Source organism: Saccostrea echinata, unplaced genomic scaffold (assembly GCF_033153115.1).
Source record: "Saccostrea echinata isolate AGI-Se365-2 ecotype Australia unplaced genomic scaffold, CSIRO_AGI_Sech_v1 ptg000057l, whole genome shotgun sequence".
NCBI classification, from domain to species: Eukaryota; Metazoa; Mollusca; class Bivalvia; order Ostreida; family Ostreidae; genus Saccostrea; species Saccostrea echinata.
In genome coordinates this window covers 4,509,785-4,522,923 of record NW_026889806.1, presented here as the reverse complement: position 1 = coordinate 4,522,923, position 13,139 = coordinate 4,509,785, and the positions used below count along the sequence as shown (strand labels likewise).

General features: G+C 36.7%; 2 protein-coding genes across 2 annotated transcripts; both read right to left on the bottom strand.

Annotated features, from left to right (window-relative positions):
• Positions 1-1,319: 1,319 nt before the first annotated feature.
• LOC133174075 (uncharacterized) lies at positions 1,320-3,548 on the bottom strand. Its single transcript, XM_061309117.1, has one exon. It carries the CDS (start codon positions 3,546-3,548, stop codon positions 1,320-1,322), a length of 2,229 nt encoding a protein of 742 aa, XP_061165101.1.
• A 77-nt stretch (positions 3,549-3,625) lies between these two features.
• Positions 3,626-5,957, bottom strand: LOC133174074 (uncharacterized). The gene is made up of 2 exons (XM_061309116.1): positions 5,622-5,957; positions 3,626-5,431 (listed from the first exon to the last, which is right to left on the bottom strand). The coding sequence occupies exons 1-2, from the start codon at positions 5,955-5,957 to the stop codon at positions 3,626-3,628; spliced, it is 2,142 nt and encodes a 713-aa protein (XP_061165100.1).
• Positions 5,958-13,139: the final 7,182 nt, after the last annotated feature.

Sequence of the window (13,139 nt, the reverse complement as noted above, 5' to 3'; positions counted from 1 at the left end):
ACAAGACAATTAATCTCATTAGAAGCGCCGTAAAAGCGTGCTAGAAACGCCGTGACATCTCCAAGGAATCCGCGAGGTCTACTATCACTGCGTTCATGCTGCGATCATGTGCGTCTTCACGGCGTGCGTACGGAGCTCCCACTGCGTTGTTGGAGATCTCACCGCGCTGCTACGGCGATCATACTACGTTTCTACTGCGTTCTTATCAGACGGCGATCACACGGCGCGTACTTTGTGCATGCCCAAAGTGCGCCGTCCCCTGGCGTTCTGGGAGACCCTACGCGACCCTACCGTGTTCAGTGGAGATCTCCCCGCGTTGTCACGGCGCTGTAGGAGACTCTACTGCGCTCACCTCGGCGTTTTGCATTTTTTATGGACGCCGTGCGATCGCCGTGAGGACACAGTCCCGGTGTGACAGGGGTTTTAGCAAGCAAATTCATATTCCAATGAGTGAATGAGCGAATGAGCCTAGGTGAGTGAGACAAAGTGAGCCTATGTGAGTGAGCCTAAGTGAGCGAGTAAGCGAATGACTTTAAACTTTACAAAAATATACCGGTCTGAATAAGTTTTCAATACACAAAAACTCTATAAATAAATTACCAAACAACCTTACAAATACAAGGTATGAAGTTACAAAAGTTTCCTATAAAAACTTACATGGTAATAGGCCACATATCGTAAGAAGGTATGAAGAATGTTACATGTACATCATCACGGATGGAACTCTAATGGCAGACTGAATGAAAACTTGCACGAGAAAATGAGGGAGATAACTCCTGATACAAAAGATTTCCACTCAAGGAAGATAATTCAAAAATTTACAAAGAAGGATAACTCTTTCTGATATCTGAATAATACATAATACACATATTTCACTCCGTATAATTACACAAAAAAAGGCAAAAAAAATAAATGAAAAATAAGAACTGTGACAGCACACTCCCCGTCTGATGTTTCTAACATCACATATACAATTACAAGCTATACATCAATGTCATTGGATAGTAGCAACACCATCTCTGTAACTGGACAATGAATATTGACGACTGGCAACCGCGTTTCACGACACGAATTTCAGCTTTACGAACTTCCCGTCATAACTGGGAAACACTTTCACAATGACACCCATAGGCCAAAGGTTACGATGAACATCTTTATCGCGAAGTAACACAATATCACCTTGTGTAATGTTTCTTTCAGTACGTGTCCACTTGCGACGAATCTGTAAAGTATGAAGATACTCTTTTCTCCAGCGCGTCCAGAATAAATCTGCCATATGCTGTACGCATTTCCATTGAGCTTGATACATGTTCATCTTGTCAACAGGAAGGTCGACGATCACAGGGGTTTTCTGGGTAAAGATTCTTGGAAGGGCTCAGAGGGTACGGTTCATCTGCATCTTCCGATAAGGGGACTAATGGTCTGGCATTTACGATTGCTGAAACTTCTGCCATAAATGTCGTCAGTATCTCATGAGTTAGTGATCTATCTGGTATCTCCAACATAACTGCATCAATCACATGTCTTACTACTCCAATGAGGCGTTCCCATGCGCCACCCATATGCGAAGAGTGGGGTGGATTAAACTTCCAAGTAGTTCCACAATCATAAAGGAAGTTTTTGAATTTACCGTCTTCTAAGTTGAGTCCAGCTGAATCGATTTTCAGATCATTTATAGCACCCACGAAATTGGTTCCTTGATCTGAACGAATTTGGGTAACTTTTTCTCGAATGGCTTCAAACCGCTTAAAGGCATTGATAAATGATGAAGAGCTCAACTCCTCCACAACTTCAATGTGAATTCCTCTCGTTGTAAGGCAGGTAAATAAGATTGCCCATCTTTTTGAGTTTGCAGATCCTCCACGCGTCCGACGAGTAACTACCTCCCATGGTCCAAACGTATCTAGGCCAATGTAAGTGAATGGTGGACTAGGCTCCAAACGATCTGCAGGAAGGTCCGACATTTTTTGACACAATAGCTTTCCACGTAATTTTCTGTATTTGACACAGTTTTGAAGTATGGATGAAACTAATTTTCTGGCTCCTATTATCCAGAATCCAGCACTACGAATCGCTCCTGCTGTTAAGTGGCGACCTTGATGTTTACAGAGTTCATGATAGTAACGAACAATCAACAACGCTATATGATGGTTTCTGGGTATTATCACTGGATTTTTCTCGTTGATTGGTAAAGAACTTTTGTTGAGACGTCCACCGACTCTCAGTATTCCATCTTTATCCAAGAATGGTGAAAGAGGTAAAATGTTACTATCTCTAGGTAGAGGTTTTTCTTTCAATATGCACTGGATTTCTTCTAAATACACTTCTTTCTGCACAATTTTGATGATAAGTTTCTCAGCTTTGTTGAAATTTTCCACAGTTCTTGAATCTTCACACACATGCCACCCAGAGCATTTACTGTCTCCTTGTTGAAAGGAATGTGCTATATGTTGAAGTCTGGCAATAGTTTCAACAAGTTTCCTCCATTGTGAAAAACGTGAGAATCTTTCCGATTTCAGTCCGAGTCTAGAGATGTCAATCTTTAAACAAGTGATTTCTTGTCTGACGTCCCTGTCTGAATCTGGGTCCACCATCTCATAAGATATGCATGGGTGCTGAATCTGTTGTAAGTGTGCAGGTGATGGTCCTAAAAGCCAAGTACTGTTTTGTAGAGCTTGAGCTGGAATCTGTCTCGTTGCTTGATCAGCTGGATTTTTGTCTGTTGATATGTACGACCACTGATCTGGTTTGGTCACTTTTCGAATTTGCATCACTCTGTTTGCCACATACTGATAGAATCTCTTTGAATTGTGGAAAATATATCCCAACACTACTTTACTATCACAGTAAAACTTAAAATGTTCAATCGGTAATTCCAGCTGTTCTGATACACACTTAGCAATTTCCACCGCTAACACAGCGCCACAAAGTTCTAAACGTGGTATCGAATGTCCTTGTAAGGGCGCAAGTTTTGATTTGCCGAGGATAAATCCAAAGTTTCCTTGTGATTCTACATAGGCCACTGCTGATATTGCCGATTCTGAAGCATCACAAAAAATGTGAATTGTTTTGTTCATTGTCTCACTCCATGACTGAGTCAGTTCTATGTAAACTCTTGGGATGTGTAGATTTTGGAGATGTTGTAAGGAATTTCTCCATTTTTCCCACTGAATAGACTGATTTTCTGGTAAAGGTTCATCCCAGTTGACTGTTTCTTGAAGAAGATTCCTCATAAGTGACTTGCCTTGCATGATAATTGGGGCGAGAAATCCTAGGGGGTCAAATATACTATTTATTGTTGATAATACACCTCTTCTTGTGAATGGTTTGACGTCATTTGAAATTTTAAAGAAAAAGGAATCTGATTGCAAGTCCCAGTTTAGTCCTAGACTGCGCTGTGTTGGTAGATTGTCTTTTGATAAATCCAAGTCTTTCATTTCACTTGACAGATCACTAGGTGGAAAAGCGTTCATAACTTCCTGGTTGTTTGAAGCTATTTTGTGAAGATGTAATTTCCTATAACTCAAAGCTTTCTGTGTTCTTTTCATTAGGTCCACAGCTTTTTCTACGGTAGGTTGTGATGTTAATCCATCATCCACATAAAAATCACGTTCTACATACTGAGTTACACCGTCCCAAACATATCTTCTACTTCCTTAACAGTCTTGCGTAATCCGTAGGTTGCGATGGCTGGCGAGGGACTGTTTCCGAAGACGTGAACAGTCATACGGTTTTCGATCAGTTTCTTTTCAGGATTGTTGTCTTCATGCCATAGAAAATGCAAGAAATTTCGATGAGGTTCACAGACTTTAAAACAATAAAACATCTGTTCAATATCTCCAATTAATGCGACTTTCTCTCTGCGGAACCGTACTAAAACACCCAGAAGACTGTTTGTCAAGTCCGGTCCGGTAAGTAGTATGTCGTTAAGCGACTTTCCTTCGAATTTTGCTGAAGAATCAAACACAACTCGAATTTTGTTTGGTTTCTTTGGGTTGTAAACTCCAAACAATGGTAAGTACCAACACTCTTCTCCACTCTGTAGAGGCGGTGCTATTTCTGCATGATGATTCTTGAACAATGCATCCATAAATTCCACGAAATGTTCTTTCTTTGTAGGATCCTTCTGCAAAGTGTTATCTAACTGTTTTGTTCTCTTCCCAGCTTGTTCATAGTTGTTTACTAGTCTTTGACGGTCCTTACGAAAAGGAAGTGGAGCTTGCCAATGTCCATCAAGATCTTTTGTAAATTCTGAATTCATGATGTCTAAGAACTCATGATCATCCATAGAAAGTCCTAACTTTTCATCATTCTCTGTCCTCTGAAAAACACTTTCACCAATTTCAGTCTTTGTACAAATGATGTTTGTTGAGGTTTCATTGAGGATTTTTTCCTTGACCTGTAAGTTACTGTTGCAAGGTAGCATCAGAGTTGGACGGCCATCAGGTAGAACACAAGTTTTCATGACATTAATGACATCTGGTTTATGGGTTTTTCCCAAACAAGTCTCACCAATGATAGTCCAACCAAGGGACAATTTTTGGGCACAGGGTTGATTTCCCAATCCAATGCGTTGGTCTAAAACGTGATGTGCTTTGGTTATGTCCCTTCCTATCAGTAACAGGATTTCTGCATTAGGATCAACTAGTGGTATGTGATCAGCAATGTCAAGCAAATGTTCATAATGTAGGGCTACATCTGGTGTAGGAATTTCATCATACTCAATAATTGTAGGTATATCTATACAGTTTTGTCCATCTAATGACTCAACAACTAATCCATGAACTTTACGTCCTGACCTTTGAACTTTTCCTGAACAAGATGTTAACAGGTAATTTGTCATAGTTCCATGAGTGTCCATAAGATCAAAGAGTTCTGGTTTAGCAAGTGTTCTGTTTGACTGGTCATCAATCACTGCATAAATTTTCACAGATTTTTGCGGACAGTGTTTTGGGTACACATGCACCAGAATGGTTTTAGCACAAGATTTTCCACCAAATGTTTGTCCACATATTTGTGTACACTTAGAATTCACAGCTGGGATGTTCACATTTTCAGAATCTAAAACTTGTCTCTCAGTGAAATTCTCCCCGCCATAGTTTCTCCAAGGGTATGAAGTCTGAACTTTTGTCCTGTTCACGTGTAATGGTGATGTGTGAAATTTGCTTCCACATTCTCCACACTGCACATCAGAATGACACTCTGCTTGTTTATGATCTCTCGAACAACATCTAAAACACAAATTGTTATCTTTCAAGATCTTCCTCCGTTCATCAAATGGTTTTGTTCTGAAAGCTCTGCACTGTTCCAAGGAACGGTTTGTCTTATGAAGGGGACACTGGTTTTCTTTTCCTGAGTTACGAAGAATCTGTGGTTGCCGAGACACAGCTGTTTTCCTGCTTGAAATCTTCAGAGTTTTGTCACTGTGTTTCTGGATATGCAAGTTTCACTCTGTATAAGCAAAACTGGGATTGTTCTTGATACGGCTTTGCTCACGAATAAAGTTTGCAAATACATGAAATGGGGGAAACACAACATGATGTTCACTTATGTATTTCACTGCTGTATTCGTCCATTTTTCTTGAAGTTGGTATGGAAGCTTCATGACGATAGGTTTTCACTCCTGTCGACGCATCAAAGTATGCAAGTAATGATTGGTAACGGATATCTTCTTTTGCTGCTAGGATTTCATCCAAAATATCAGACAAGTCATATAGACGACGATAGTCTTTCAATGTAATAGGAGCAAATGCGTTCAGTTTCGTTTTTAAAGCAGATTCTATCATTTCAGGACAACCAAATCTCTCCTCTAATCTTTGCCAAATTCTCTGAAGTCCATGCACAGGATTGCTCGCACTTGCTGCTTTAATGCTGATAATCTGTTGTTGTGCTGATAGACTAGTGAATTTGATAAGAAAGTCAATTTCCTCTTCTGGTGTCACTTGTAAGTCTCTCATAATAGTTTCAGGTTCTACTCAAATGTTTTTATTTTGAGCTCTGATTTGAGCATGTTGCTCTACATATGATTTTGTACGTTCTTTACTGTCAACACTCTCTAAATGTTTAATACATGTATCACTATGACCACACTGACTTCCTTCCTCTTCACTGAGAATTTCTGCTTCAGCGACCGCGACTTCCTTTTTAACAGATAGTAATTGTAGATCTGCTTCTAAATCGTCTGTCATTTTCTGAGACTTAGCTCTTTCTAATGCTAGAAGAGATTGTTCCTTTTTAATTTTCATTTCAAGTTCGGTATATTTTAATTTGACACGGGCAATTTCTGCTTTCTTTCTCTTTTCAGACAATGAACTTTGTTTACTGCTAATTGAAGAAGTTTGTGAGGCATTTTCTTTGTTGACGATCTCTTTGTTGACCTATTTGAATGGACATCTTCTTCCTGAGGTGGTTTCTGTTCATGAAGCTGTGGTGACTGTTGGTACAATGCATTCAGTTTTCTGAAAGCAGTATCAAATAAGATAGAATATCCTTTCTTTGAAAACTTGAGGTTTTGAAGTTCATGTACACATTTTTCAGTTCGATGTATTTCCAGAAAACCACAGAATTCACTGAAGAGTACGTTGAATGCATCTATTCTTGTTTCTAATTGTGATTTCAAATGTATGATGAGTTCTGGATTTTTAGAAGATGTGTGGTCTACTTCCTCTATGATAGTGTCAACATTTTTCCATAACTTTTGTAAACGAGCTGAGTAAGTGTTAATCTGTTTGTCTAGGAGTTCTTGACCTTTCTCAGTTAGATCCCTGTGACGTTTCGGCCTGGCAGAGGCCTGGTGTTCGTCTTCTTCTTCTTGATGATGATCACTCATCCTCAAATTCTGGGTTTGGTTCTGGCCAGTTGACATTTATTTACTATGCTGTCTGGAACAGCTAGCTAAACCTCACACTTGATCATTGAAGAACACATGGTAAACTGGTTCCATATTTATTAGCAAGCAAATTCACATTCCAATGAGTGAATGAGCGAATGAGCCTAGGTGAGTGAGACAAAGTGAGCCTATGTGAGTGAGCCTAAGTGAGCGAGTAAGCGAATGAGTCTACACGAGCGAGTGAGCGAATGAGGTAAATAACTGAAATAAACAAAATCAAATACTGTAATACTTATATACCAAAAAGACAATAACAGTGTTCCATAGAAAAAAGCTCACTTATAAACCTTATCATAATAACAAATTAAATTACTATAAAGCATACTAGATAAATTGAATAACAATAACTAATTCTCGTGACTTCAGTGACTTTAAACTTTACAAAAATATACCGGTCTGAATAAGTTTTCAATACACAAAAACTCTATAAATAATCACCAAAAAAACTTTACAAATAATAGGTATGAAGTTACAAAAGTTTCCTATAAAAACTTACATGGTAATAGGCCACATATCGTAAGAAGGTATGAAGAATGTTACATGTACATCATCACGGATGGTAGTTCCGAAATATCTGACGTTTTCCAGGCTTTTTTCCCAATTTTGATATTTTACGTGCCAGGAAAACGTCAGAACCGGCGCCATTACGAAAACTGGAAATTTCACCGTCTCCAACCGGAGCTGATTTTCGATACTTGCGAACGGAATTAAATGCCGAACTTACTATTTATCAGTACCACAATGCTTCTAGTACTCACCAATATCGATGAAAAGAAAATATCACTCCACATTTCGATTTGGTCTTGCAAGAATTTAAAATGCACGAAATGAAAAGAAAACTCGACCCTCTGATAAAATGTTTTCAACAGATTGTATATTTCATAAACAAACCCATATAAACGATGTTGGTGAGTACTAAAGGCATTGTACTACTGATAAGTTGTGAATTCAGCATTTATAATTCGGTTAGCAAGTATCGAAAATCAATCCGAGAATGCCGCCTCCAGTTGGAGGCGGCAAATTTCCAGTTTTTGTAATGGCGCCGGTTCTGACGTTTTCCTGGCATGTAAAATATCAAAATCGTGAAAAAAGCCTGGAAAACGTCAGATATTTCGGACTACACGGATGGAACTCTAATGGCAGACTGAATGAAAACTTGCACGAGAAAATGAGGGAGATAACTCCTGATACAAAAGGAAGATAAGGAAGATAATTCAAAAATTTACAAAGAAGGATAACTCTTTCTGATATCTGAATAATACACATATTTCACTCCGTATAATTACACAAAAAAAAAAAGGCAAACAAAAATAAATAAAAAATAAGAACTGTGACAGCACAGTTGAGTATTTTTACTACTTGCCGGTCCGTCATCTCGGACAAAGTTTGTCACGAAGAAACTTCACATGTTCATCTGAATAATAATTTTGTTTTGTTTTGTTTTGTGTCTTTTTTTGTTTTTTGTTTTTGATTTTGTTGCAAAGGTTTAGTAATACCTACATGTACTTCCATAAAGTTTCTTATATGTGTAAGCTAGACGATGTGTCTGGAACTTTATTGGTAGCTGCAGATCTCTAGTTGGCTAGTCTGGAAAAGGGATAGAAGACCAGAGAGCTACAGTGCCACCTATTGAAAAAAAAGTGTATATTTATTGCGCACAAAAGAGTGTTCTGTCTCTATCTGTGTCCCCGTTTATTTAAACTACCATCTCAAAATACTTACCATGTGTTCCTAACATATTCTTCTACTACATGTATTTTCACATTGTAACATTTCCCATATCCTCCTGGGCCACCCAAAATTTCGCCTATTTAAACTGCCATTTTGGATGGCAAGACACTTCGGTCCAACGCGATTCGTACAGATAGTTATTGATAGAGGTTCTAAGGATTTTTTTTTTTAATCGAGCTTTTGTGCAGTTGAGTTAAGAATTTGGAGAAATAAATACAGAACCAAGCCCAACTTTTTATGCGCAATAAATATGCAGTTTTTTTTTCTGTGGTACCGATGGCACTGTGGTTCTTCGGTCTGTCAATATTTTTTTTTTTTCGGAGAGCTACAACTCTGCAGCTACATGTACTTTATTGAAAGTTATTTAAGGTAACTACAGATGTTAGGAGCATGAGCTCGATTATAGTTTCTCTAGTTATATTGGAAGAACATATTTGTCACTGTAATTTTCAAATTTCTGTAGGAATATATTGTGAATTTTTTTTCAAAAGGTTGAATCAACACATTTTTTACACAAATGCTAATCATTGTGAACGTTTATAATACAATTTTGTTTTGAGAATCATTTTATTTATTCTATTTCCTGCTATTCTTCAGGGTTTAGTCCTAGTCTATCCGTTGTACTTTACCTTCTGACCCTATTTTCACACATGATAACTTTTTCGGAACATTTTCCTTAAAGCGGCTGCAAAATGTGTGCTTTTTCATTCAAATTTACCCAATATGTCATTAAGAAATAAGGTATAAAGTTGATGTAAGCAGTTTGAGAAACAGAAATATTCTCTACTCAAACAAAATTAACGTAATTAGAATCTGCCGGAAAATCAAGGGTCGTACGAACTGGAGCAATCTTAGATCTGTTTATTTGTACCACGTGAATTCTAAAACGTCACGTGCCTACACTGTAGAGTTTACAGTTATAATGAATATTGGGTGAAAGCAATTTTCAAAAACACAAATTATCATAACTTTCTGATAAAATAATCTAAAATAATAATCGCAAAGATTTTAGTCTGCATTCAGGCGAATTTAACAGAATTAAAAGTACAAATGTTTACGTTTTGTGTACTGGGGTCCGAGAAAGGAAAAACCAACTAATCATACGTTATCGGCAAATGTCAAACAAAATATTTTTCTGCACAGTTAAAAAAAATTAGCATTTCAAATGGCAACAATGTTTATAAGTCAAAGATGTATTTTTTATGTTGAGTTTACACTATTTTTTTTCTTTGAAAGCGACGGAAAAATGAGAAATGATAACAAGTATCAACAAACCTGTCGAAACCTTCGAGAGCCCTGCGTGAGTGTCGCCGAGTTCCGTTTCTTCCTTATCCAGCGATTTTATTAATCCCCAAACTAAATTTTAGTCAGGAAAGTTGCTTTTTCAAGTTCTATTTTCAGTTTCTTTTTCTTTTTGGTCGACTTTGTCAATGTAGCAGGCCTACCGGGATTCCCTCTCTAACCATGCTGTTTTGTTTATGAAAACTATATACGCATGCGTGCATAGCATGGAATGTGGAACCCCGAACACGTTGCGATGTATATATTTACGTCCCATAAATAACTATTAATTTTAATGAAATAATCCAAATTATTTAATTGTAAAAGTTGTAATTTTCTGAAAGTTTATACATTTATGAGTAGTAAAAAATTCCAAATCTTGTCGGAAAATTTTATCTAGTCAGTTTTTTGATGAGATGCGCCGTTCTGTCACTTTAAGAAAATTATGGTGTTTAAGCCCTAAAGGGTTAAATATTGAGTTGATCTATTTCATTTTCAACATATATACATGTACCAGCAGTCGCCACCACCCTAGGGGAAAAATTAATAGATAACGAAAAACAAATAATCTGTAATCACCTTCGCTCAATCAACTGAGAAAATGCATGCAAATAAATAATCTTGGCTTAATAAAATGTTAAGCATGTTTGACTGGATTACAAATTGAATGATTCGCTGTGGATTTTATATTTTAGATCTAAGGTCAAATCACTCTTACTCATATATTGATGGCGTGAAGCAAATGGACTAAAGCTTAGTAATTTGAGAATTTGAACGATGCGTGCACTGGTCATACGTGTGATTTTTCACATTTATAAAATGTAACAGAAGGTTCGATGTTGTTTTAAAAAGTTAACCAAGCCCGCTTGAAAAAGGTTTTTCTATTAAAGGTAAGGGAGAAAATCTTTTTTAGACACATAAGGAAGAAGAACGTGGGGAAGTAAGGCATCATTAATGTCCATAGCTTTGATTATTGTATAATATGATTTGTCATAATAAAAGTACAGATTTCAGCAAAGCAATACTTTTCTGCGGAAAGATTTTGTTTGCAAAATTCCTGCTTTAGAAAAAAAACCCAATATTTTTATTTCCGAGCGATGAAAAACCGTCACTTCTCTAACCACTTAGCCACGCAGTTCATCAGAAGTGTTGACATATAAATCCTTCTAGTGATATGACTTCCGAATAACTGGACTTTTCATGAAAAATATGAATATTTTATCCTTAATCTGTACTTTTCATATATAATGAGCACTCTGTTTTTCTATGCATTTCAAATGTACAAGAAAGATACATATTCTTCATTTCAATAAAATGGATCAAGGTGGAATTTAAATTTTTCACATTTTTATTAATTTTGTCAAACCATGCGTGTTATCCTTTTTCTCGGCCTATTCACCCATGTTCTCCTTTCTTGATACAGTATATATGTGTAAAAAAAATCTTCGAACATTCTTTTCCTACTCTTTCAAGATTGAGGCATTTCATTCAGAACTTGAAATATTTATAGATTACATCAAGATGATCTGTCTAGCCCTAATGGTATCGGTAGCAATTATTCTAGAGGCTGAGAGTGGCTCGCCAGGGGGAGCTGTGTATACTCGCTGGGGCAGAAAAGATTGTCCGGAGAGTGCAGAATTAATATATTCAGGTATTATTTCGTTGGCTTTAATTAAAAACCGTATATAAACTTGTCTGTAAGTTGGACTTATAAGTGACTTATAAGCGAATCCTAGAAACATTAATATTTTCTAGAAATGGAAATATCTAAGTAATTAACTTTCGTTTTTATTTTATGTGTACAAACATTTATTTGCAAATGTTTAAATGTATAACTAACAAGGGTATGAAAGGTTTGATCATGTTCATTTCTTTCTGCTTCCAAGTCTTTCATTTACTATTTTTATTGTCTGGCGAGATCGAAACTAATCTCGGTCCGAATTGTGTTTCTATTCATAGTTAAGATATTTTTCACAGGAGCATTATATTAGAAACAAAATTGAAAGTTTGACAAGGTTTGTTACCGGATATTTTATGCTTCACAGAAACACATTTAGACGGTAGTATAAATAATTGTTATATTTCAAGTGAGGGCTTTTACACAATTTTTGGGAGAGACAGGAATTATTATGGAGAATTTCTTGTTTATATTTCTGAATCTCTTCAAGCCATCTGGTTAGAACATGTTACTTTTTACTTCGTTGTGTATGCCGCCCAGGCCACCAAACAGTGACAAATCCTTTTGGAATAACCTTGTGATCTATAGAAAAGGCTTCTGATATTTCCACTAAAATAGTTTAAGGTGAGACCTTAATCAGTGTTAATGTCGACTTCTTTAATAATCATAGAACAGACATTGTAAATGAAATCCTTCTACGATACAATCTGACAAACACTATCCATGAAGCCACTCGTATCACGAGCTCTTAGAACACATTCTGCAGCTGGTCAATCCGGATGTTTTATTTCTTTACTCAAGCGTGTTAGACACAGACAGTACAGTAAGTTAGTAAGTAAATGGTTTATTATAGTTATGTACGATTACAACAACTGTCAACAAATATACTTATAATATTAGGAATTTAAACACCCGGCCCATCGGGCCTATACGTATATGTCACTTTTAACATTGTATAACATTCAATAAGAATACAGTGATATTACGCATTGCGTTTATTATAAATAATAGACTGTCTGTAAGTATATGCTGAGTATATGAATTTTCCGATTTGTCTTGGGAAATTTACTAAATGAAATTTGGTTTTGTCTAAATCTGACATTAAATGAAGTTGGTTTAAATCCAATAGTGGTAAAAAAAAAAAGATTGTTCTAAAATTTGAATATGATGTACAATGAAGCAAAAAGTGGCATTCATCTTCTACACTATTTGAAGAACATAGAGTACAGAGTCTGTCAGATAAAGCCTCCCCCTTATACCGTCCTGTTTTTATTCTATTAGGTAACACACCACATCTAAATTGTGCAAGTAGAGAACGATGACACTTTGGAATATCCACAGATACGAGGGTCATTCATTAAGTAATGCAACATACAGTTATCACAATAAAAGTAGAAGTATTTAATTTTATCTTTTAACAGTTCAAAAATTTATTTAAGAACTCCTAATCACAGAAAACCACATGCTTTTTATTAGTCCCCTACCGATGAAACCGGAGGGGACTATAGGTTTCCTCTGAGTCTGTCCGTCCGTCTGTCTAGCTGTCCGTCTATCTGTCTG

Bases quoted from the DNA above. Each gene is read 5' to 3' on its own strand.
- LOC133174074 (XM_061309116.1), bottom strand. From the start codon at position 5,957: ATGAGAGACTTACAAGTGACACCAGAAGAGGAAATTGACTTTCTTATC. The intron at 5,432-5,621 runs GTGAAAACCTAT...TTGCATATCCAG, and splicing joins ACTTTGATGCGTCGACAGGA to AAACACAGTGACAAAACTCT.
- LOC133174075 (XM_061309117.1), bottom strand. From the start codon at position 3,548: ATGAAAAGAACACAGAAAGCTTTGAGTTATAGGAAATTACATCTTCAC.